Source organism: Odocoileus virginianus, chromosome 7 (assembly GCF_023699985.2).
Source record: "Odocoileus virginianus isolate 20LAN1187 ecotype Illinois chromosome 7, Ovbor_1.2, whole genome shotgun sequence".
In the NCBI taxonomy this organism is placed as follows: domain Eukaryota; kingdom Metazoa; phylum Chordata; class Mammalia; order Artiodactyla; family Cervidae; genus Odocoileus; species Odocoileus virginianus.
In genome coordinates this window covers 60,421,188-60,446,031 of record NC_069680.1, presented here as the reverse complement: position 1 = coordinate 60,446,031, position 24,844 = coordinate 60,421,188, and the positions used below count along the sequence as shown (strand labels likewise).

At 53.3% G+C, this 24,844-nt stretch overlaps 1 protein-coding gene across 5 annotated transcripts in view; it reads right to left on the bottom strand.

The window, feature by feature from the left end:
* The window catches only part of PALD1 (phosphatase domain containing paladin 1), an 83,045-nt gene that overhangs the window by 14,842 nt on the left and 43,359 nt on the right, over window positions 1-24,844 (bottom strand). For all 5 annotated transcript variants that reach the window (XM_020877405.2, XM_020877409.2, XM_020877407.2 and 2 more), the window contains 16 exons: window positions 23,805-23,907; window positions 22,372-22,551; window positions 21,178-21,342; window positions 20,162-20,322; window positions 19,885-19,960; window positions 19,036-19,187; window positions 18,592-18,691; window positions 18,291-18,383; window positions 16,281-16,376; window positions 15,717-15,845; window positions 15,124-15,240; window positions 14,888-15,043; window positions 14,396-14,578; window positions 13,445-13,585; window positions 13,134-13,205; window positions 8,484-8,624 (listed from right to left, as the gene is read on the bottom strand). In XM_020877405.2, the coding sequence (XP_020733064.2) occupies window positions 8,484-8,624; window positions 13,134-13,205; window positions 13,445-13,585; window positions 14,396-14,578; window positions 14,888-15,043; window positions 15,124-15,240; window positions 15,717-15,845; window positions 16,281-16,376; window positions 18,291-18,383; window positions 18,592-18,691; window positions 19,036-19,187; window positions 19,885-19,960; window positions 20,162-20,322; window positions 21,178-21,342; window positions 22,372-22,551; window positions 23,805-23,907 (2,065 nt within the window). The remainder of the gene's footprint in view (window positions 1-8,483; window positions 8,625-13,133; window positions 13,206-13,444; window positions 13,586-14,395; window positions 14,579-14,887; window positions 15,044-15,123; window positions 15,241-15,716; window positions 15,846-16,280; window positions 16,377-18,290; window positions 18,384-18,591; window positions 18,692-19,035; window positions 19,188-19,884; window positions 19,961-20,161; window positions 20,323-21,177; window positions 21,343-22,371; window positions 22,552-23,804; window positions 23,908-24,844) is intronic.

Here is a 24,844-nt window from a genome sequence, read left to right as displayed (position 1 = left end):
ATTCAGTCAATAATCCTACTTCTAAGAATGAGCCTACAGAAACAAGCCACGTGGATGAAAGAGCAGCACATGCTATGAGATCCACGGTACCATCACCTGCTCAGAGAACAACAGGAAGCAATCTCATGGGCCACCTCCACAGGAAGAGCCGGGGAGGCTGGGACATGTCCACTCCACCACGTTATCGTGCCGACATCACATATGGGGATGTAATGGCTATTCAACAGACAGGCTAAAAAGTCCATTAGCCCCCAACTATTTATTAATAAGCCTCTCCTCATTCTACTATAAGGTAATCTCAGTGAAACTTCACTCACTATTCCATCCCCAGATACAGGACAGGCACTCAGCAAGCATGTGCTAACTGAGTGCACATTTCAATTCAAGAACATCATCCAGGTGAACACACAGGACCGCCGTGGGCACATATCACGATCCCCCTGTTAGAGGAAATATGTGCACAGGCACAAAGACTAGAAAGGGAAGGCAAACTGAAACCATTCCTGGGAGACTGGGTAATGGTCTGATATCATTCCCATAACCACAAAAAAAGCAACAAACAGTCCTCATCACTGTTGTGTGACCTCACTGAGCAGAGACTCACACACGCTCCAAGCCCTCCCTCCTGATCCTCAACAGAGCAGCGACCTCCACATCCTCCTGCTTGTCTCCAACGAGGGCCCTGAAATGGTTTTACTGCCAGCAGAAGTGCACTCGCCAAGTTCCAGGAGTTGTTTTCTTACTTGCTTAGGATTAGGGTGTAAGCCAACTGTTGGACCTGGCAGGGAAGGGAAATGCACTGTTTGGGGGTTCTGGGGCGCAGGGCAGGAAGCCGAGGAGCCATGTGCTGCAGAGGGTCTCAGAATCCCAAGGCGGTGGGCTCCTGGGAGGAAACCTTGAGGTGAGCAGAGTATGGAATGGACCTGGAATGTTCCCAGGCAAGTGGAAAGCTGATGTAGGTGGTACACCCACTGCCAGGCAGAGGTTATGGGGCCTAACCGGGCAAACAAGCATATACATGCAGCACCACGGCCTGCTCTGAGCAGACAACTGCGGTCTCCATTGGAGCACACCTCAGGGCTTCCAGCTTAAAACCGGAGGGCAGGGATCTAAATACAGAGCCACGTACCAGAAGTGAGACACAGCCGCCAAATTCCAGAGGAGTCAGACCATCAGGGGGAAGGGGAGAGGGAGCAGCTGCCTTCTGGAGCCTGCAAGCCCCCACAGCCCACCAGGGCAACAAGGACCAAGACTGGAGGTCAAGGGCATCAGGGGAGGGGCTCAGGGCTAGGAATGAGGGGTTTTGCCTCTCACCTCTGCTCTGCCTATGAGAACTCATGTGGGACCCTGGGCATCCCGTTCCTCTATTCATCTGTAAACAAAGGGGTCAGATGCTCTCTAAGTCCCCTTGGCACCAAAATCTGAGAGTCTGTTCAGGGGGTTAAAGCTAGGAAGAACATCACAGGATACACTGCCCCACAAAGATCCTTGGGGCTCCCTTTCTGGAGCATTTACTTTGTACCAGCCAAGCCCTGTGCTTCCAGTCCCCTTGCCACTCCCACACACAGCCCTACCAGGAAGCAGCAACAGTCCAGCCTGGCAGGTGGGGGACACAGGCAGCCAGAGAGGATGAAGGCGGCCCTGTCAGAACCCAGCTCCCGCCAGCTCCCACATCCTCATTCCTTCCGCCAGTCGACCCAGGACAATCTCACTTGCTTCTTTCCCATCCACACAGGGACTGACAATCATAAGTAAGTCCATTCCAGGGTGCATGCATGCGCATGCGTGCGTGCGCGCGCGCACACACACACACACACACACACACACACACACACACGAGCAGGAGGCCAGATGCTCCTTCAAGTCTGGAAGTCACTGGGACAGCTCAGGTCACCCTGCCCCCAGGCAGGACAGGGATTCTGGTCCAGTACGGCCAGGGCAGGTGCAGGGTGACCCTGGAGGAGGCATGCTGCCTTTCGAAGTAAACAGCGGCCTCGTTGCCAAAAGCTGCAAGTCCCAAATCTAGGTTTGTGACCAGTTCCCCAAGTCCACAGGCATTTAGACATACAAACCTCTTCAAGGCCTGTCCTCTATTCTGAGAACACTCACTCTACTTTTCTGGTATTAAAATAACCTTTCTTTTATAAAACACCAACCATGTTAGATAGTAGTTGGGTTTTTTCATTTTTGCTCCTTTCCTTCCTTTCTTCCTTTAAAATGAACACATTTAACAGCATCACATATTGGAAACCCTTGAAAGGTCCTTCCCTTTGTTTAAACTGGTGTGTGAAATAAGGAGTAAGGTCTTCCGGTCCTGTCTTTGTTCTATAACAGCACTTCTGGGAGTCTATGATTAGATGGCCTCTGAGATTAGTGTCCTTATAAGAAAGGAGACCAGAGAGCCTCCTGCCTCCCTCCGTCTCTGCACACACACAGACACACGCAGGCCATGTGAGGACACAGTGAGAAGGCAGCTGTATGGAAACCAGGATGAGAGCCCTCACTAGAAACTCAATCAGCCAGAATCTTGGTCTTAAGCTTGCCAGCCGCCAGAACCGTGAGACAGGAAATTTCTCTTGGTTACGCCATGCAGTCTGTGGGATTCTGGTATGCCAGCCCAAGCTGACTAACACACTTGGGATACCCTCTCTCCCTCTCTAGGCTACTGTATCCCCATCTGTAAAAGTTAGAGGGTAGCATTGTATGGGTGTCTTGCCTGGTGGCTCAGACGGTAAAGAATCTGCCTGCAATAAGGGAGACCTGGGTCCGATCCCTGGGTCAGGAAGATCCCCTGGAGAAGGAAATGGCAACCCACTCCAATGTTCTTGTCTGGAGAATTCCACAGACTGAGGAGACTGGCAGGCTACAGCCCGTGAAGTCACAAAGAGTCAGACATGACTAAGCACCTAACACACACACATACACAACATTGTATGAGGCCAGCATCACCCTGATGCCAAACCACACAAACACATCATAGAAAAAGAAAACTACAGATCAGTAGTTTTTATGAATTTTATGCAAAAATCCTCAACAAACCAAATGCAGCGATACATAAAGAAGATCATACACCGTGACCAAGAAGGACTATCCCACAGATGCAAGCTTGGTTTAACAACCAAAAATCAATTCCAATAATACACTCCACCAAAAGAATAAGGGCAAAAGCCAAGGAATCATCTCAATGGAAAGAGAAAAGGCATTTGATAAAATTTAACATATCTTCATTAAAAAACACACTCAATAAACTAAGAATGTAGAGGAACTTCTTCAGTATAACAAAGGATATCTGTGAAAAACCCATAGCTGACATCATATCTAATGGTGAAAGACAGAAAGCTTTCCTCTTTAGATCTGAAACAAGACAAAGATGTCTGTTCTTGCCACTTCTAGTCAACATTGTACACGAAGACCTTACCAGGGAAAATTAAATAAAAGGCATGTAGATTGAAAAGACAAAAGTATATATCTCTGTTTGCTGATGACATGATCTTGTATACATAAAATTCAAAGAAATTCACTAATAAAAAGTATTAAAACTAATAAATGAGTTCTACAAGATTGCAAAATAAAAGATCCATATATATATACATATATAAATACCAGTTATATTTCTATACAGTGGCAACTAAACACAAAATTTTTATAGCAAACTAAAAAATAAAATTAAGAAACCAATTCCATTTATAATAGCATAAAAATAACACACTTAGGAATAAAATTAGCAAAGGAAGTACAAAGCTTACACTCTGGAAACTGCAAGACATCGTGTAAGAAATTAAAGAAGACCTAAGTAAATGGAAAGATACCTCATTTTCATGGGTTAGAAGAGTGACTATTGTCAAGATGGCAATACTCCCCAAACTGATTCCCTGCCTCTTCCCAGCTGACTCTGTCAGCAAGAGGACCCCACTTCCCCTTCCTCTTGGATCTGCTTGACCCCCACTCAGGGACCTTAGGGAAACCCATCACTCCACACTGCCAGAGCGCCCAGTCACTGCCTCCTAGAGGGGCAGAGAGACGGACAGTCTCCCATACAGGAGGCAAGGACTTCAGGTCCTATTTCACCCACAAAAGTCCTCAGTGACCAGGTAAGAAGCCACCTAATCGTCTGGACCACAACTATCATGGGTGGCTAGACTCAAAAAGGACAATTTCCAGGGAATTTCCTGGTAGTCCAGTGGTTAGGACTTCATGTTTTTACTGCAAAACAGGTGGGTTCAGCCCCTGATCAGGGACCTAAGATCCCACAAGTCATGCAAATAAAATATGCCAATATGGCCAAATAATTTTTTTTAATTTTAAAATAAGGCCAATCACCAGTAATAGTGAGGATGCAGTACATTGGAAACTTCACACACTGCTGATAGGAATATAAAATGGCACAGACACTTTGGAAAACAGTCTGGCAGTTTCCCCAAAAGATTAAACCTAAACAAAAGACGTCCACACAAATACATGTCATAGCAGCTTTATATTCATAATAGCCAGAAAGCAGAAACAGTCAATGTCCATCAACTGATGAAGAGATAGACAAAATGGGATCTATCTATACAAGAAGGTTTAGTCATAAAAAGGAGTGAAATATTGATACATGCTACAGTTTGAATAAACCTCAAAAATACTATACTAAGTGAAAGAAGCCAGTCACAAAGGACTAAATATTGTATAACTCCAAGTACATGAAATGTCCAGAATAGGCAAATGCCCAGAGATAGAAAGCAAACTGGTGGTTGCCTAGGGCTAGGAGAAGGGAGGAAATGAGGGAATGATAACTAATGGGTACGGAAAGTTTCTTTTTAGGGTGATGAAGATACTCGAGACCTGATTATGGTGATGATGATTATACAACCCTGTGAATACACTAAAAACCATTGACTTGCACACTTTAAAAAAGTGATTTGTTGATTAAACACCACAGTATACAGTTGACCTCTGAACAACATAAAGGTTAGGGGTGCTGACTTCCCCTTAGAGCTGAAAATTCAAGTAATGCTATCTTTGCCTCAAAAACAAAGGAAGTGATAAATGATCCACCCAAGGGCAGGAAACTGAAAGTTTGGATAGAATGAGGACTCAAACTCTAGATCTTTTGATTCCATATATTATGAACACAAACTTTATCCTCATTCTTAAAAGATCCATAAAATGAAAATACAGGTAACTATATTGAAAAAATAACCAAGTATAAGCGGACCTGACCAGTTCAAACAAATGTTCTTGAGGCAAACTGTATAATCATACAATGGGATATTATTCAGCAATAAAATGGAATAAAATACTGGTATGTGCTACACCATAAAAAAAAAAAAAAAAAAAAAAAAAAAAAAGTGATTTGTGTGGTGTATGAGTCATAGCTCAAAATAACTGTTATGAAAAGGAGAGAGCAAGGAAACTATAGTCAATATCTTATAATAACCTGTAATGGAAAATAATCTGAAAAATAATATATATGTACATGTATAACTGAATCACCCTGCTATGCACCTGAAACGTTTTAAGTGAACTATACGTCAATAAAATATATATTTTTTTTAAAAGAGCAAAGGAGAGAGCAAGAGGGCAAGACACGACATGTCAGACCCCCCGCCCCCCCGTGTGGCCCCCGTCCAGAAGTAGCAACAGCATCTAGGAGCTTGCTAGACACCCAGACCTACAGAAGCAAAAGGTCAGGCTGGGCCCAGCAACGTGCATCTAACAGCCTCCAGGTACTCCGGAAACTCCTAAAGTTGGGGGCCCTGGCTTAGAGTATGCAGTGCTCAAATCTAACTGCTCTTCAGAACTATCTAAGTTACTTTAGGAAAAGACACATGCCCTGGCCACCCCATCCCTAGTAGACCAACTGAGTCAGAATCTCTGGGGATGGAACTCAGGCATGGGCCTGTTTTAAAGCTCCCAGGTGTGGAGAGGGAGGTGGGAAGGGGGGATCAGGATGGGGAATACATGTAAATCCATGGCTGATTCATGTCAATGTATGACAAAAACCACTACAATATTGTAAAGTAATTAGCCTCCAACTAATAAAAATAAATGAAAAAATAAAAAATAAAAAAAAATAAAGCTCCCAGGTGAATCTATTGTACAGTCAGGGTGAGAAGAATTGAATTGGAGGGTGTCAGGCCCCTCAAGGAGAAGGCAATGACACCCCACTCCAGTACTCTTGCCTAGAAAATCCCACAGATGGAGGAGCATGGTGGGCTGCAGTCCATGGGGTCACTAAGAGTTGGACACAACTGAGCAACTTCACTTTCACTTTTCACTTTCATGCATTGGAGAAGGAAATGGCAGCCCACTCCAGTGTTCTTTCCTGGAGAATCCCAGGAACGGGGGAGCCTGGTGGGCTGCCGTCTATGGGGTTGCACAGAGTCGGACACGACTGAAGCGCTTTAGCAGCAGCAGCAGGCCCCTCAGCTCGTCAGCGCTTTTCAGAGTTTAGCCCAAGTGTGGCTCACTGGGGCCACCTGGTGGCCACATTGGGGAGTGACTCTGTACCGTGCTTCTGTCCCAGAGCCTTATCCTCCAATCACCAACACCAGGGATGGGGTTCAGGGGTTCCCCTCTTCCCACAGCAGAGGTTGGCACCATCCTGGCCTTTGGAATAGGGATAAGTGGCCAGATCTGATGGGGAGGGAATGAGAGTCCTCCGCTGGTTCTGTTTGCATTAAAACACCCCAAACTCCAAAGGCAGCCAGAGCATCTACAATACCTAGTCCCAGCCACACCACCCTTCCCTCCCACTGCCGACAGAGCAGAGCCAGCTTACCCATCCAATCCCATCTCTGACAATTTCCAACACAACTGTGTTCGTGGGCACCAAAGCAGCTTCACCACCTCTGATCTCTCTCTGCACTTTTCCAGCTCCTGGTCTTTGCCCATGCGGTCCCTCCCATCTGAAGCAACTTCCCCTGGCTCTCATTACATCAGGACGGTTCCAGGCCTGCTCTGTGGGACCTCTCCTCTCTCCCTGAGGCTCATGCCCCCCGATCCCCCCTGCTGCACCCTCTGTGCGCCCCACAGTGAACATCCATGACTGCAGAGCTCAGAGGAGGGGAGGTGGGGTGGGGGGACCCCTGGATTGCCCGAAGGCAGCGAAGAGCTAGCAGGGCCAGAAGGAAGAGGCTGCGAAGAGGGGTACTCTGACTGAGTGTGGTCAGCATCGGAAGGGGACCTACGGTACTTTGAAGCAGAGCTAGGCATTCCCTTCCTACGACTCAGGCCTCTGGCTACAGACAGAAGTGGAAGCGTGGTTCTCTGCTCTCAACGTCTCCGGAGCAGGAACTCGGGCTCCCAGTTCACTGCCGCCACCTGGTGGCAGAGTACCAGACCACCATGAGGGAGACCCACAGGCGACTCCAAAGGGCGCTGCTGGCCGTGGGTGAAACGAGTCCACCTTTCAAAGCTCAGCAAAGGCTGAAACTCCTTAACCACTTTCCCCACCCCAAATTTGGTATCCCTTCCAACTGACCGCTGACCCTGGGCATAACCTGATCCCAGATGGCCTGCCTCCAGACAAACACCCTTTTCCCCCAAACGTGGTCTGATCTGCGACCCTGAGCAAAGGTTGGCCTGGATCAGCCATTCACAACGCGTGCCCAGTGAGGGCCGAGCGTGGGGCTGGCTCAGAGCCGCCCCTTCTTGGGGACCGCTGTCCCACCGCAGGTCAGCACCCAGGGGGGTGCTCACTCACTTGGGGCACAGTCTTCTCAAAGCTCCCACTCCCTTCACAGTTGTCCCCTCCCACGCCAGCACCCTCCTCTGCCCAGCAGACAATCACATTCACTGGGTCAGAGAGAAACAGAATTAGACAGGTCAGTATGCTCCACACAGAGACCAGAGGCCCCCGAGTCTGATGGCTAGAGCAGCCCCCGTGGGCTGGGTAACTGCACCAGCCAGGCCACGTGCGACAGAGTGCCTGGGACCATGGCTGCCGAGAAGGCTTGTTTTTTTCTAAATTGGCTAAAACTCTGAATTTTTATATGAAATCTGGACTTTTATAGAAAACTTCTGATTTGTATAATTGAATGTTTAGTCCCTCAGGCAGCATCAGCTGTGAAAACACTGGATGGCTTTCCTGCCGGATATTAAACAGCAGCTCCCCAGGACCCCATCCACCCACCTGCCTCCTCCCTAGGACCCCCAGGGGCTCCCGTGGCCCAGAAACTGGAGGGTGAATGCCTGGCACTACAGGGATGAGGACAGAGTGCTCCTTCTGAGCAGTCACATCCTTGACAGGTCCCAGGGCCACAGCAGCTGCCGAATCCTCTGAACCTCACCCCTGCACACACCCCACCAAGCACTGCAGAATCCAGTGGGGAAAGTCAGGGCTGGGCATGCTTCCATGTCAGGGGTCACCTTGACTTCCAGGAGGCGGAGAAGGGACTGAGAGCCCCTGAGGGCCCTGTGGGGTGCCCTAGCCACCTCGCAGGCAGGTCAGCCCCCTCCTGGGCTGTGCACACGGGGACGGCAGGTGGGCCGAGGCTCACCTGGCGGTAGGTGCAAATGATGATCTCCCGCAGGTGGTAGTGCATGGGCGTCATGGTCTCGCTGACCGTGTCCAGCGCCGCGTCCACCTCCCTCTTCACCTGGTGCCCATCGGGCAGCAGCTGCACCACCTTCATCACCACCTGGGGCCAGAGGCAAAGGATGAGTCGAAAGAAAACCAAGTCGGGGGCCTCCAGCGCCAGCAACTGGCTCGCCCACACTAAGGGCCGTGCTGGCCCTAACGGCCCCTCACTTCTCAGACAGGGATGGGGCCCAAGGGCGTTTCCAGGTATCTCGGAGGCCAGAGCTCCCAAGGGGCTTATTTTTTCAAGCGTTAGGAACCTTGCTTCAAATGGAGCCTTATCCAGGACTCTAATCCATAAAACGGATAACTCTCATGTAACTGGGGCTGGCGGGGTGAGCAGTGGGTGTACGATAAGCCTCAGGTGGGGCCCCACTGGCTCTCCTCCACCCTGCAGGCACTCTGGGGACACCCAGCTCTGGGAAACCCAGTGTGGACAGCGTTCCCTTTACCTGGGGAGACTGAGGCCAGTTAAGGACGCTCTGCGGTACAGGGCTCCTCCCAGCTACCCTCCCAGTCACTTGCTGTGGATCTTGCTCTGTCTACCCTGCACCCCCATACCCTGCGCCAGCAGCGATCCAGGCCTCCAGCACCCCCAACCCACTGCAGGAGCCCCGCCTCCTCCCCCTCACTGGTAGCCAGAGAGGCCTTACAAAAGTATAAATGTGAGCGCTTCCTATTTGGGTACCTTCAATCTCTTCCTGGATCCCTTACACTAAACATAAAAACTGAAAGCTTCCCCACATCTTACAAGGTCCACCAGTGTCTGACCCCACCTGCCTCCCAGCCTCACTCAGAACTCCTCCTATGGGCCCAATGCCTTCCTGGAGCCCTCTGAGTCTACCCACCCCAAAAGCCCACATAGTCCTTTCACAGCCCCGAAGTCGACCGCCACCTACTCATCCATCTCATGCACCCACGTGCTCACTTGCTCACATCCACTCCCCCAGAGACGAGAAGCTCCCTGACCCCCAAGAACAAGAGATTTTCCACCTAGGAGGTGTTCCGTGGATGATGCTAAATGAACAAAAGACCAAAACCCAACTAACTCAGCTCTTCAGCTCTTCTCTTAATCTGACTCATCTCCACAGCTGCATCCTACTGGGATCACGGTGGTGGTTGGGCTGGGATGTGGGGGTAGATCTCCCTCACCCCTGTGTTTCTCAGAGGGACTGGCCCTGAGCTGGCACACCAGGGGGGATGAAGCTACAGCCCAGTGGGAGGAGAGGACTCATCACCTGGGAGGACCCTGGGTTAATCCATGCCTGGATTCTGAGCTCTGGGTGGGACACCTCACTGGAGACGAGTATGGACCACAGGCAGGCCCCCAGCATGACCCAGGGGCAGCTCCCCAGCAGAGGGCTGCAGCTTTTTCAAATGCAAGGCACCAAACTCTTAGCCTCTCCTGGTAAATCGTTCCTCCCCTTCCTCTCCTTGGCTGTCACCAGCTCCAGCCGGAAACCCAAGGTCATCCTGCTGCCGCCCTCTTTGCCCCATCACTACTGGTCCCCAAGACCGACCAGTGGGAACGGGGCTCCTGTTTCACTGGGCAGGCCCATCCTCACTTAGGCCCCAGCTTCCCCTCCCCGTGCCTTCCTCCACACACACGCCCTCCAGCATAAGACTCTGATCCCGACCTCCCCTACTTCCCTGTCGGCCTCAAGGTTAAGATAAAACACACATTATGGCCTTCCAAGGTCCTCACAATCAGTGGCTCCCACCTCAAACCCTGCCATTCTGCCCAACCGCAGCCTCCCATAGTCCTGCCCTTTTCAGACGCCCTCCTCTGCACACTTGATCCTCTCTGCATACTATCCCTCCCCATAGCCCCAGGCAGACTCATGCGTCCTTCTAAAATGCACTCAAATAGCACCTTCTCCACAAGCCCTCCTGGACTCCCCCAAGCTATACCCTCAGTCCTCAGCACCAATGTCTATTTCAGCCCTCTTCACACTCTATTAAATGCTCCCCATTGGACTGTGGGCTTGACAGACCTGAATTAATCACAGAGGAAGCAGTCTAGACATGAGGATGCTAGAGATGGATGAGGGTGGGGACAGAGTATCCTTGGATCACAGGATGTAACTTTAGAACACAGATTCAGAGGCTGACTTCCTGGCTATGCTCTGGTCCCATCCCATCTCTGATGTGGTTCTAGGGTGATGAGCTTGGCTCCCTGCATCAACTGGGAGTAGTCAGGGCACCTAACCCTTGGGGGCTGTGAAGGGTGGAGAAGGAAGCACAAACAGCTCCTGGCACAGGACTGGATGTGAATGGAGAGAGTTCTAACTATCACATCTGAAGGACTGGCAGACTTGGAAATTAACCGTCATGTATATAGTCAAAAGATTTTTGCCAAACCATTAGATGGGGAAAGGACATTCTATTCAACAAATGGTGCTGAAAATACTGGATATCCACATGCAAAAGAATAAACTTGGACCCTTAACCTTATACTATATACAAAAATTAATTCAAAATAGATCAAAGGCCTAAACTTAAGAGCTAAAGCCATAAAATTCTTAGAAGAAAAGCTTCATAATACTGCACTTAGCAATGACTTTTTGGACGTGACATCAAAAGCACAGAAAGCAAGAAAAAAAATCTAATTTGACTTTTGGGACTTCCTTGGCGGTCCAGTGGTTAAGGCTCTACACTTCCACTGCAGGAGGGTGCAGATTTGATCCCTGGTTGGGGAACTAGGATGCCTCATGCTGCATGGTGTAGTTAAAAAAAAAAAAATTGAAAACTTTTGCATGAAAGGACACTATCAACAGAGTAAAAAGGCAACCCAGCAAACTATCACATATCTAATAAGGAATCGATATCCAGAATATATAAAGAATTCCTACAACTCAACAACAACAAAACAACTTAAATAAAAAATGAGCAGAACAGACATTTCTCTGAAGAAGATAAACAAATGGCCTTAAGACAAATGAAACAATGTTCAACATCACTAGTCATTGGGGAAATACAAATCAACAGGACAGCGAAGTATCACTTCACACCTCCTTGGAAGGCTATTAAAAAAAAACACAGAAAACAACAAGTGTTGGGAAGAATGTGGAGAAGCAAATTGGAACCCTTCTACTTTGCTGGTGGGGATGTACACGGTGCAGTTGCTGTGGAAAATAATATCCCCAAAACTTAAGCAGTGAGTTACCAACTGACTCAGCCGTTCCTCTTCTGGAATTGAAAGCAGAGACTCAAACAGATAAGTGTACACCCATGTTCATGGCAGCATTACTCACAATAACCAAAAGGAGAAGACAACCTAGGTCTCCAGAGACAGATAAATGTATAAATGAAATGCGGTCAGTACTTACAATGGAATGTTAGGCAGCATTTTAAAAAAGGAAATCGTGACACATGCTACAACGTGAATGAACTTCGCAGGTATTATGTAGAGTGAGATAAGCCAGTCACAAAAGAACAAAAGCTGCATGATTCTCCTTATAGAAAGTACATAAAATAGTCAAATTCATGGAGAGAGAAAGTAGAATGGTGGCTCCCAGGGGCTAGGGGAGGGATGATGGGGAGTTAGGGGATATGGTGAATCTGGCCTGAGGAAAAAGTTCTTGTAAATCCATGGCTGAGTCATGTCAATGTATGACAAAAAACCACTACAATATTGTAAAGTAACTAGCCTCCAACTAATAAAAATAAATGGAAAAAAAAAAGTTCTGGAGATGGTGGTGAAGGCCATACAATAACGTGAATGTACTCAATGCCAGAGAACCGTATACTGAAAAACAGTTAAGAAGACAGATTCTATGTTATGCATATTTTACCACAATAAAAAAATAAAAGGAAAAGAATCTGTGAATCAGCCAGAAGAAGAGAGAAGTGGTCCAGGGCAAGAGAAAAGCATATGCAAAGGCCCAGAGGCTGACAGCCCCTGGTGAGTTTGAGGAGCTGCACGGAGGCCCGGGCGTCAGAACGCAGGGCGGGGCAGGGCGGGAGGGGGCACTGGCGAGGCTGGCCAGGCAGGCAGGCGCTGAGCACCACGCTGACACTGGGCGGCCCCGTGCCCACCTGAGTCCCATATGCCCCATCTGCAAGGAGGGAGGGACATTGCCACCTGCCTGCAGGGTGTCAGGAGGGACGACACGTGGCAGGGGTAAGTACCCGGGTGGCTAAATGTGCAAGGTCAGTGCGTCTACCCAGGACCCCAAACTGAAACGGGGCGGGGTGGAGTATGGCCGTGCACAAGGTCACCAGCCACAGACGGGCCCCAGATGCCTGTGAGGCAGTTGTCAATGTTACCCAGACAAGATAGTGGCCAGTGGCCTCCCCAGCGCACACAGCCACCCAGCAGCAGGGCCAGGAAGAAAGGGAAGGGGGCCAGCCCCCACTTCGCACAGCCATCTGCCAGGGCCCAGAGCCAAGCTACCCTGTGCCCTGGTTTGCTCATCTGTGAAATGGAGACAGGAAAGTACAGACACGAGGAGGTGGAAGAAGGTGATGGCCTCGGGAGGAGCTTTGAACATCCCTCCAGACCTGCCAGAGAGACTCACCCTCTCTCCTTCTGCAGGTGTCCCCCGGGGACCCTAGGGGGCACACTCACCTCAAACTCGCCCTTGGTGAACTTGGCATCAGGCACGCTCACGAGCTCTTCCTCGCCCACCTCGGGGAAGCCCTGAGAGAGAACAGCCGCTGGGACTGGGAGCCAGCTACCAGACTGCACCCTCCCACAGCCCCGTGCCCAGAGCCCACGCTGGGGGTCTGCCAGCCCACATGTCGTCTGCCCAGGGCTAACGGGAGGGGCCTCTGGGACCACACCAGGCACCAGCTCAGCCCCAGACCCCCCTGCCCTCGCCGAGGTCCCCAGGGACCAACTGGCCCCTGCTGCCGGAGCAGACCCCTGTCCTCACATACTCTGATGTGCCAGAAGGCAAGCACAGCCACCACCATGGCGGTCGTGGTCCGGCCCTGGCCGCTGAGGCAGCTGAACACGAAGCCAGTACCCGGGTCCTTGGCAAGGGCAGCCTGCAGGGCCCCCAGCAGCCGGTCAAAACCCTGCACAGGGAAACCGAGGTTGGAGTCAGTGGGTGCTCCTGCTGCAGATTCCCAAGGTGGCCTGTCCCTCCCAATGGCAACCCCGGCAGCTGCCCTGGGAGTGCCCGTCCAGTGCCTGGTCGTGTCAGGCTCATAACCTGGTATGCACACACTCAGCTCACTGAAGCACCTTGTGCGTGTAAACAGCCACACCCCCATGTGACCTGGCACTGGACAGGTGAGCGCACACAAGCACACACCTGAGGCTCCAGGTGCTACCACCCGCCAGGGAGGACGTACATATTCCCAAGTGCTGTGCCCCCAGCCTACATGTGGACCCCCAGCCCTACTGCCCACCGGAGGTGGACCCAACCCAGGTCCCAGCTTCAGGGCAGTTTGGACCTCAGCCAAGCACTGCAGCACATGACCACTAGGGGGCAACAAACTACAGGCAACCAGACCACAGAGCCCAGCGAGGGGGAAACACAAGCCCATCATAGACACAGACCCACCACACACACATACATACACAGCCCACAACCACACTCACAACCACTCTGAACACACACAGACTCCACCAACAGCACAGACATGCTCACCCACCCCACAACACTTATTTATATCACAGAAAACACACACAAACATGTGTGCGCACACACATAAACGCAAAGCCTGGAAGGCATGAATAAACCACGGAGGCCGCTCTGAAACCGTGCAGATCAAGCTCTTCGCCCCTCCAGGGAGCTGTGCCCACAGCCAACACCCAGCCCAGAGGGAGACTGCGAGGGTGTCCTCCCCGCCCCAGAGGCCTCAGCCGCTTGGACCTCTCACCTCCTCGCGAGGGGCGCAAAAGTCTGGCACGGGGATGCGGTGGTAGGTGAGGCCGGGGCAGGCCCCGCGGTGCTGGCTGAAGACCTCCTGCATCGTAAGGCACGTCTGGAACCTGTGGGTCCGCGGGCCCTCAGCATCTGCAGGAGGCCTGGTCAGGTGGGCCTTCAGCTGGGTCTCCAGGTTCTAGGGGAGGGTGGGACAACGGGCTCAGGCCACAAGGCAATCCCCAGGCCAGCCCTGAAAGACCAGAGCCGGCTACAGCCAGGTCAGTCCTGGCTTTTGGGCCTATCACTGCCCCTTCTCAAGCCTCCAGGTTCATAACCAGACCCAGGGCTAGCATGACAGTCTTGAGTCAGTCACTCCCTGAGACACTTCTCTCGGGGCGTTTTCTCCAACTGTACAATAGAAGCATACAAGCTTCTGAAGACCCTTTCAGGCCAGCTCCCTAGAAGGCCTCCAACGGAGGGGTGGTAGAAGGCAGGAGAGCCCCACCTCCAGCTGTTCGGGGGCCATGGGGGGCCCAGGCCACCGCAGACTGTGGGTTCGCCCGTCACACTCCAGCACGGCCTCCTCCCTCAGGTTGACCCACACAACCTGTTGCAGCTTCCTCTTGGAGTCAGTCAGGTAGGCCAGGATACTCCCCAGGGCCTGGGGGACAGGGGGGCCATCAGTGAAAGGGCTCAATCACCTTCCCCCATCCCCACAAGTGTGCCCCCCAGGGCAGTCACCTTGGCACTGGGCTGGGCCGTGCCGTAGATGGGCAAACGGGGCACCCGACGGAAGTTGGCCACGTCCATCTCTCTGACGGTGCTGAGTGCATCCGGGGAGACGAGGTCATCTGCCCCCTGTCGGAACAGCAGCAAGCCTGGGACCCACAGCAGCCACTGAGGCTCAGAGCCTGGCCCCAGGTGGGAGTGGGGCAGGGGGGATAAGATCAGCACTTGACAGTTTACAAAGCACTTTTGCACGCTTGGAGCCTTATGACCACCCCGGCATGGACAAGAACGATGGTGCCCACTCTCCGGATAAGGAAGCTGAGACTCAAAAATGCGACACTGGCGGCAAAGCTACCAGAATCAGCTCTCCTCACTCCCTGCCCAGAGCACTTGGGTTTGAGAATGAAGAGCAGGTACTGAACAGTAACCAGAGCTGCAAGCACTTCTTAAGGCCTGAGAATGGTCCCGTTTTGTTCCCAGGCAGATCCCATCACCCATCATCATTGAGGGCAATGCTTAGCCTGACCCCACAGGAATCAGGGGTGTAACCAGCCCCAGGGCCAGCCCACACCACTCCCACTTCCCCAGCGGTCAGGTACACTCACCAAGGAGCCCAAGGCAATGAGATCCCTGGGGGCCACAGGCCCCACTGAGCTTAGCGTCACAGGCAGGCGGTACAGTTCAGGATGGACACACAGCCAGCGGCTGAAACTGAGGGAAAAAGCCAGCGGGTACTGCAGCCCGAGGCGGAGAGAGATGGGAGTTCAGGGGCACGGGGCCATCCCAAACTCTTCCTGCCTACCCCGTGGTGGGGGAACCCAGGAGACAACCATCACGGCCCAGAGCAGGGGCAAGGGGATGGGGAGAGAGGAACAGGATGTCCGGAGTGAGAGCCCTCCAGGCCCTGATGCCCTGGCTAAGGACACAGAGATGGACCCAGAGAAAAGAGAGATGGGGCCTCTCCTGGGCTGACCTACTCAGGGATTGTCCCTTTATCTGGGTCCCTCTTTGCTTCCCCCATTCCCACCTTTCTCTGAAAGCAACGAACGTCCCCACTCCCCTCCCCAGCCCCACAGAGCTCCCCACCGACCCCGTGCCAGTCACCGAGTGGGGAGACTGGAGGGGCCCCAGGAGAAGGGGGCTTGTGTCCGCTCATCCCCCAGCCCCACCTGCTCATGGAGATAGTAGTTAAACAGGATCAGGTAGAAGTACCGCTCCAGGCTCTGAAGCGCCCTCTGCTGGACACCGTGCTGGCTGCTGCTTCCCTGAGAGGGAGGGACCCGGAAGGGCCAGCGGTAAAGATGGGGCGGCTCAGGCCATCCAACCCCATCTCTGGAAGTTAAGCCTCAGAAATCCCTAGAGGGCAATCTATCCTGCCCTTCATGACACTTTTGCCAGGCTGGAAGTTCCTGCAAGCATCTAACTCTAGCCCATTTGCTGTGGTTTATCCGTGTTCAGAGAGAGCTGCTGGTGACCACAGCTGCTGCAGGACCAAGCATTCCAGTTCTTGATGAGGCTGTGCCCAGAGAGGCTGGGCCTCGCTGCATGGTCCCAGCACCACCCACACAATCCGTGCTGAAGCATCAAGTGTATAAGCACCCTTCCCTGAGCCAAAGGCCCCGCCTAAGAACTGTGACCCTCCCCGCCCCAGCATTTACTGGGCAGGGGGGCTGTCACGGCGAATTCCAAGGGTCCTTCTCTCCACCTGTGGATCTCAGGCTTCTCCTGCTGGGTCGGCACCACCTTCTGGAGGGCAAGTGAGATTCGTATAGGCCCGAAAAAAGAGGCCATGCCCTTGGATGAAGATTAATCCCACCTCTGGGAATCTAGGCCTGAGTTCAGCAAACTTTTATTTCTATAAAAGGCCAGACAGTAAATATTCTAGGCTTGCAGGCCACCAGATCCGTGTTGCGACAGCTCGATGCTGCCAAGGCAGCACACGACCACCGCAGACTGTACATAAATGGATTGGCGAGACCTCATGTCAACCAAACTCATTTATCAAAACAGGTGGTGGGCTGGATTTGGCCTGTGGGCCATAGTCTGTCAAGCCCTAATCCAGACCTTATAAGGGGAAAAATCCTAAATACAAAAAAGCCTCATTTGCATGAAGCAGTTCAATGCAAAGTAGGTACATTGGTGACCCCACTGTGCAACGGGAAGGGGCCTGCACATCACAGCAGGGGAATGCCCAGGAACAGCTGCTCTGTCGGGCTCCCTTCTGAGACTTTATGGCCTGAGCTCACCTAACTCACAACAACCCTATGCAGCAGTTATTGTTCGTGGCCCCACTTTATGTGTGGGGAAACTGAGGCACAGAGCAGTGAAGGAGGTTGGCCAGGCCCACGTGCCTGCAGGTGGCCAAGCCGGAAACAGAAGCCCGGTAATCAGGCCAGAGCCCTTCTCCTAACCTCCAGGCCAAGGAAGGCTGGGCCTCGCAATGGCTTTGGTTCCGCAGCAATAAATCTCAACGACGACAAGCAGGTATGACATGGAAAAGACAGGGCTACATGAAACAAAGACGATGCAAACGTGCCCTAGACAAGCTACAAAAGAACATCAGAAATATGAAAACTGAAGGAAGCCAGCTCAAAACGCTCAGAGTAGCTGTGCTTGGATGATGGGCAGTTTTACTTCTTCTCTAATTTCTCAATTCTCCATTGTATTGCTTTTAAAAGATATTTCTTTAAGCATGAAAGAAGAAAAAGGCTCTGTGGGTTTTAGTTTCTTTCCATGAGCTGTGTGCAAACACTGTCAAGCCAGCCTCCTCTCTCTATAGTACCAGGACAGGCCTGCTGAGACAGCCCAGAGCGCATCGCTCTTCTAGAAGATGGGCTAGACCTAACCCCAGTCTTCCCAACGAAACAGCAAGCGTTTCATCTGCAGAGGGGGCCTGGAGCAGCCTGGAAAGCATCTGCAGTCAGAAGTCTCCAGCACCTCGCCAGCAGCCCCTTCCTCCATCCTGTTTATTCTGCAGCGAGGGGTCCCAATCAGGAAAAGTAAACTTCCTCTCTTCCTGCAGGCCCAGCTCCCCATCTCCCCTTCCTCTGAAAACTGCTCTCTACTCGTGGAAGCAGCAGCAGCAATCAGGAAAAGCCAGGCTGAAAGGGTCCGGTCAACAGGCCTCACCCAACGAGGCTGCCGAGCTTCAGCGAAAGCAGCAGCTCTCCGCACCTCACCTGGGCCCGGCTGCCTTCCAGCTCCCTCTGGTTTCCCAGGACTACTTCCTTCAGGTCGTGCAGCTCTGCACAGGCGGCGATGGCTCTGTCCACCTGGTGCCAGGGACCGGGGCAGGGGAGAGGGGACAGAGGCAGGGAGGGAGCAGAGCCAAGGAAAGACGGCAGGAGGCAGAAAAGAACAGAGGGGCAAAGAGAATGACCGGTCAGGAAGGGAGGGCTGAGGGGGAGCGATCGCCAGCAAGGGCAGTGAGTGCTCCCCCACCACCCCACCCCCAGCTCTTCATCCAGTCCCCTCGCTCACCTCCTCCACCATCCTCCTCCCTTCGGGCACTGTGTGGAGAAAGTTCTGGACCACCTCGAGCTGCTCCATGGACAGCGGCTTGGTCTTCACAGGGGCAGCCCTGACAGGCAGGGACAACAGCATAATCAGCAGTCCCGAAGGCTGCCGTCAACACCCTCCCATTCACCGGGACTGCACTGGACTACACGCTCAAGTTTCCCTTCCAAATCAGGTAGGGGAAACAACAGGCCTTTGCCCCACTGGGGAAACTGAGGCCCAGAAAGGTCAAGTGACTTTCTCCAGGTCACCCAGGGAAGTCTATGCGAACCAGGAAAGGAGCTGCCGATGCCCAATATCCAGCTGTAGCTCTGGGTTTCTGATGTGTCCCCAGCATCCTGCGGCGGCCCGCCCCCACCTCCCCCCATCCCCGCAGCCCCTTGGGGCACTGGCTCCCACGCCACTCACTCTGGCCTCAAGGCGGTCCCACCACGGTGAAACAGGAGGAGTGTGCCCAGAACCATGCCCAGGCTGGCCCTGCCCACGCCCGTCTGGCAGCTGAAGAGGAGAGCAGGAGGAGGCCCGTGGGCATCTTGGAGCAGCAGCAAGCTGGGAGTCTCCTGGGAAAGGACCACGAAGAGCAGGGAACGGTGTGACCGGAAATCCCTCAGCTGAGGGCGAAGCTGGGATGCAGGTGGAGGGGCATCATGACATCAATGCCTCTCCCCTAGTCTGTGGCAAGATGGGGACAGACCAGCAGCCACTTCTGCCAAATCCCACAGCTCGGTCTGCTCCACCTGCCCCAGGAGCGCAGACTCTGCCCCCTTTCCAGGCTCCAGGGGGCTCAGCGAGGCCCTGGAGGTGAGACCTACTCAGAGGGGACACAGGGCCACAGCTACACTGCTATGCAGTTTACACTGCAAATTCAATAAGGCCACCTCCCAGGGGAGTACAGACCGAAACACTGGTACTCAGGAAATATCAGCTGAAGACCTGAGGGTAAAAAATTTTAGTTCTAATAAAGAAATGAGGAACCTGAGACCTAGAAAAGTTAGGAGAGTCATCCAGGATCACACAACAAAGGGAGGAGCCGAGCCACAGCCAGAGCGCCCAGTCCTCCAGATACTCCGTGCTGGGCTCTGCCATTAGACAGCACACAAGTGCACACCCACACAGACACACACAACCCCCTCGGCCTTCCTCCAGGAGACACGGCTACCCAAGCATCTCCAAGGAGACAGGGCCTTGACACAGACCCCCTCTCCAAGCACCTGCGCACCCCACCAAGCTCCCACCACTCCTCCAGCCCCCACTTACCCGGAGGACACCGACAAAGGCATCGAACTGGGCTTCCAGGGGGGCCCCTTGCTCTGGCAGGGGCAGACGGTGGTACCTGCCGGGTGACAGGGAACAGCCCATCAGGTAAGCCACACACCCCACACCCCGGACATCCACCATTCCCGGGGGAGACACAGGCATGGCGGACTCAGCCCAACCTGCAGACGGTGAGACTGAGGCCGCACCAGGAGAGCAGGCCCAGCAAGCACCCACGCCCAGCACGCTGGGGCCTCCACGCAGGCCTGGCCCCCAGTACCTGTAGGAGGGCTGCAGGAAGAGGGGCCTCTTAAACACCTCCTCAGTCACATGCACATCGTCCTCGCCCCGGATGGCCACGGCGTGGGGCTCCCCCCGCAGGTCCCCGGTGTTGTGATACACGTAGTACTTGTTCTCACTCAGCTGGGCAAAGTCGTGGATCTAGATGGAGGCCAGGGGCCAGAGGGCCATGATGGACCTTGCTGGCTCAGCTCTGGAGGCACCTAAGCCACACGGAGGCCATGGACAGGCTGCTTGCCCTCCAGGGAGAACTACAGCCAGAGGTGCTTTCTGTGCCCTGGCAGCGCTGGAGGGACCAGGGTGACCGCTGGCCCGAGGGCAGCCACCTACGCCTCAGCTGATGCGTCCCACACCGCAGTCAGGCTGGAAGGGCTCTGCCCAGTGGGCAGCAGGAATAGGCCAAACCACCAGACTGAAGGACAGGAGGACGCTGGTCAGCTGGGAGCTGAAGGGGACGAGGCCTGAGAAGGAGATGGGGAGACGACCACAGCCAGCGCGACCTCTGCGCCTGACTGGGGAGGTCTCGGAGAAGGGGCGACACATGACCCCGACACACTATTTACACAGCTCTGTGGCGTGTGAACAGCCTCAGAGACCTGGACAAGTCCCCACACTGTGAAGGAGGAGGTCAGAGGAACCTCAGAAACAGAGGCCCAGGGAGAGAGGCGGCCCCGCCCAGGCCTCACAGCTCACGGAAGGCTGAACCTGTCTTGGGACTTCCAGTCTAGTGCTCTCTACCCTCCACCAGACCCTTTTCTAAATAAGAACGCTGAGTTTGGAGGAGAAAAGTGGGGTGGGGAAAGAGCGGAGGCAAACAGAGCTGAGAAGAGGAGCTCTTACCCTGGTGCCCCGTGAGCTGGCCTTGCAGCAGCCACTGGCCCAAGTGGGCCAGCCGAGGGGGCGAGCACGAGCCAGTAAGAGCAGGCAGGCTGGGGCTCAGCTCAGGTGTCAAGGCCACCAGGAGGGCGGCCTCCCACCCACACAGGTGGCCCTCACCTCCTTCCGGATGGCCAGCTCCAAGCGCTCCGCCGGGACCCCGGGTCCAAGGCCCTGGAGGTTCTCGTGAAGATTCTGCTTGTCTCGAGGCGTGTAGGGTACGAAGTCCTCAGCAGCTCGCAGAAACAGCACGGGCTCCTCCCGCACACAGAAGATGACGCACTCCTGCCGGGCGCCCAAGGAGGAAGGAGCCATCACCACTATCCGGCGTGGACACCCGCTCCACCGCCCCTTCCCCGGACCTCCTCGAGGGCCCATCACCCCACTCTGCCCCTGCAACCTGAATCTTACCCCAGAAACAAAACTCAGGCCAAATGCCACCTGCTCCTGACCCTCCCTCCTCTCTACATCTTTCTCCCTTTGTGGACTACAGGGCCCTTGCAGGTAGAATCATGTCCTGGTGATTTTCATGTCCCCACAAAGCCTAGCATAGAGCCCTGAGTAAATCAGGTGCTGATAAACATCAGCTGAAGACATGAATGCCCACCAGCAGCATGCGATCGCTCAGCCACTGAGCACCATACAGACGGGGGGAGCTAGGTGGGCAGGCTCCACCCTAGAGAACTTGCTGGGATGATGGAATGGGATCCACGCTCAGCTAACACCCCCTCTTCACTCTGGTTCACTAGAGCCTCTCCACCTTCACCCACGTTAAATCAGACTGCCCATTACGAGCCTGCAATGCCAGTGGACCCTCCACCTCTGTCCTGGAGACACTCAAAACCCCGTCTCTACAGCAGGCAGAGAAAGGAGTCATGTAAAGCAGACACGTGGAGTCCAGAGGTCTGGGTTTGGGTCTTGGGACACCACTCAGGGGCTGTGTTTCTTATCCTCTCTGGCCTCAGTTTTCTCCTCTGTAAAATGGGACAATAGCTCCCCACCCATGTAGGTCAACATGAGGATGTAAGTCTTGACTGTAATCATCATTCTGTGGGTGTACAGAGGGGCTTCTGACCTCGGGGCTCCCATGTCCATACAGGACAATGCAATAAACATTTGCCCAGAATTTTACAGTCATGCTGAGCACAATGACCATCGACTTTCAGGGCCTGGCAGGGCCTGGCCCTGGTCACCATTCACCACCTCCCCCATAATATGGCCAGGGCCCTCCGGAGCCTCTGCAGTTGCCCCTCCGGGAAACCCATTTCCCCAGATTTGGGGACTGGTTCCTGCCTGGGAAATGGCCATGCTTACCCGGTGTCCATCCTTCTGGAGTTTCTGGAGGACCTGCCTGAACCCCGAGAGGCTGGGCTGTCCCATGCCGAACACAGCGAGCCCGCCCCGCACCTGCCGGAAGTTGGGGGCCCCACAGCTCTGCAGGGTGCCCAGCATGTCCATCTTCTCAGTCACATCCCGCACCAGGAAGTAGCGGCCCTGGCGGGGGAGAGCCACAGGGGTCACTCAGATGACGCAGGGACAGCTACAGACAAGGCTCTATCCCAGGCCCCAGAGGATGGGGAGCAGGGAAACGGGGTGGGGGACATGGTCCTCAGGTTGTCTGCAGACTCGTGGGAAAAGTAGACAAAATACTTGTGATGCCAGGAAGGGTGTCATATAGTGTGGGAACAGAGAAGACAAGTCTTCCTGAAGGAGAATCAAAGAAGCCTTCATGCAGGAGGTGGCATCTGAGTCAGGACTTGAAGGAGAGCAGGGAGAAGCACTTGCAGGGACAGGAAACGAAGACCAAAGCTGCCTGTAGGGTGTGCCCGCAGCTCCCAGGGCAGAAAACAGCCATCTCTCACCCAAAGAGGAAGCTCATGGAAAAGGGGTCAAAGTAGGGAACCACACAGCTGGGGCACCAGTAACCAACTAGGAGAAAGGTGGGAGCCACTTCCCAGGGGCCTGCCGTTCTGAGTATGGGCAGGTCTCTCCCTTCCCCAGCTGGGGACAGAGACCACAGAGAAAAAAGCGATCAGGTGAGAGCAGGAGGAATCAGGAGATTCATTCCCGGGCAAAAAGCAACCGTGAAGTCATCTCATCCACCCGTTCACCCACCTACCCATCCACCACTACCTCCCAACCAGACCCTCTCTCAACAAATACAGTCTAATCATCATGACTACCATTAATTCATTCCCTGACTGTTTTTGAGCACCTACATGATTACCCAAGCACTGTTCTAGAACCTGGGACTACAGCAGTCAACAAGACACATGAAAACTCATCTGCCCTTGGAGACTTTACTTTCCAGGTTAAAAAAAAAAAAAAGATAGATCTAGATAGATGTACATCTATGTCTACATCTCTATCTATGCACCAAAGAAGTCCTAAAACTTCAAAAGACAATGGGATGACGATTCTCAGCCTGAGAAGAGCAGTCTGGGGCCCCAAGCCCTTCAGGTTTCCATGTGTGTCTTCCTTGGTCCTCAGAGGGAGGGGTGTGGCCAGGCTGGGGCCAGGCAGGGGACACATGGGGACAGAAGAGCAGGGTCTCCACGGGGCAGCAAGAACAGGCCCTAGGGTATCAGAGAGTGAGATCAAGTGGGATCAGGGTCCCAGAGGATGGGGTGAGGCAGAGAAGGAGGCCATGGGGAAAGCAGGGGGAGATTAGGGAGGGAGCCTGTGAGGAAGGAGGGCTGGAGAGGTGGGAGGCAGGAAGGGAGAGAGAGGGGCAGGCCTGACCTCACCTGTACCAGGTAGTGCTCGGGAGTGGCATCTGAGAGCCGGCCCAGTGTGTAATGGGCTTTGAGTAGCTCATCGTGGATCTGGAACTCCTCCTTGCAGTTGTACCTGTCAGGGGCAGGATGCAGACGGTGTCAGGCAAGCACGGTGGCCAGAATACACTCCACCCTCACCAGGCCCACAGCAGGACCACCCCGTCCCACACACGCATTTATGACAGATGCTGTCTACTGTCCCTCAATATCCACCCTTTCCGTCTTGGTTAAAGCCTCCTTAAACAAGGCTTACTTTGGCCCCAGATGGTCCCTCCATCAGATTGTCTCTGAGAAGAGACCCCACACTGACAATCCCACAGCACAGTGCAGTGGTTCAGGACAGAGGCCTTGGGGCCTGGGTATGACTTCAGCTCCACGGCTTTGAAGTTACTAGGTCTGTAGCAGCTCCAGTAATTCCCACCTCCTAAGGGCTGCTGTGAGAAGACAAAGCACTAATGAAGTAAGTGCCTCAGGGACTCTAATCATCTAGTAATCTAATTACTATTACAAGCAAGAGTTCTACCTCCAGCCAGGGCCATTTCAAACAAAATATACAGATTTCTGAAGATGCTAACACTGAGGGAGGGCTGTGCATTCCAGACCCAAAAAAGCTTCTGTGCTGATTATAACAACGAATCAGACACAGCCTCCCAGGGCTCATGATCTGGGGTCTGACATCTCTTTACAAAAGGATAGGCAGGGTGATGGAATGAGTGGGGTGGGGAGCAGTAGACAGGAGTCGTGAGACCTGGGTTCCCTCAGCCAGCTCTGTCTCCCTCTCACACACGACCCATGGCGGGCAAATCCTGCCTTCCCAAAACTCAGTTTCCATATCTAGGTCAGTTTTCATATCTGATCTAAAAAAGCTGTTGATTAGATCAGGAGTCAGAAAACCTTTTCTATTAAGGGCCAGATAGTAAACACTTTAGGCTTTGTGGGTCCCCCGCAGTCTGCTACAACTACTCAACTCTACCACTGCAGCCTTAAGCATCCTTTGATGATATGCAAAT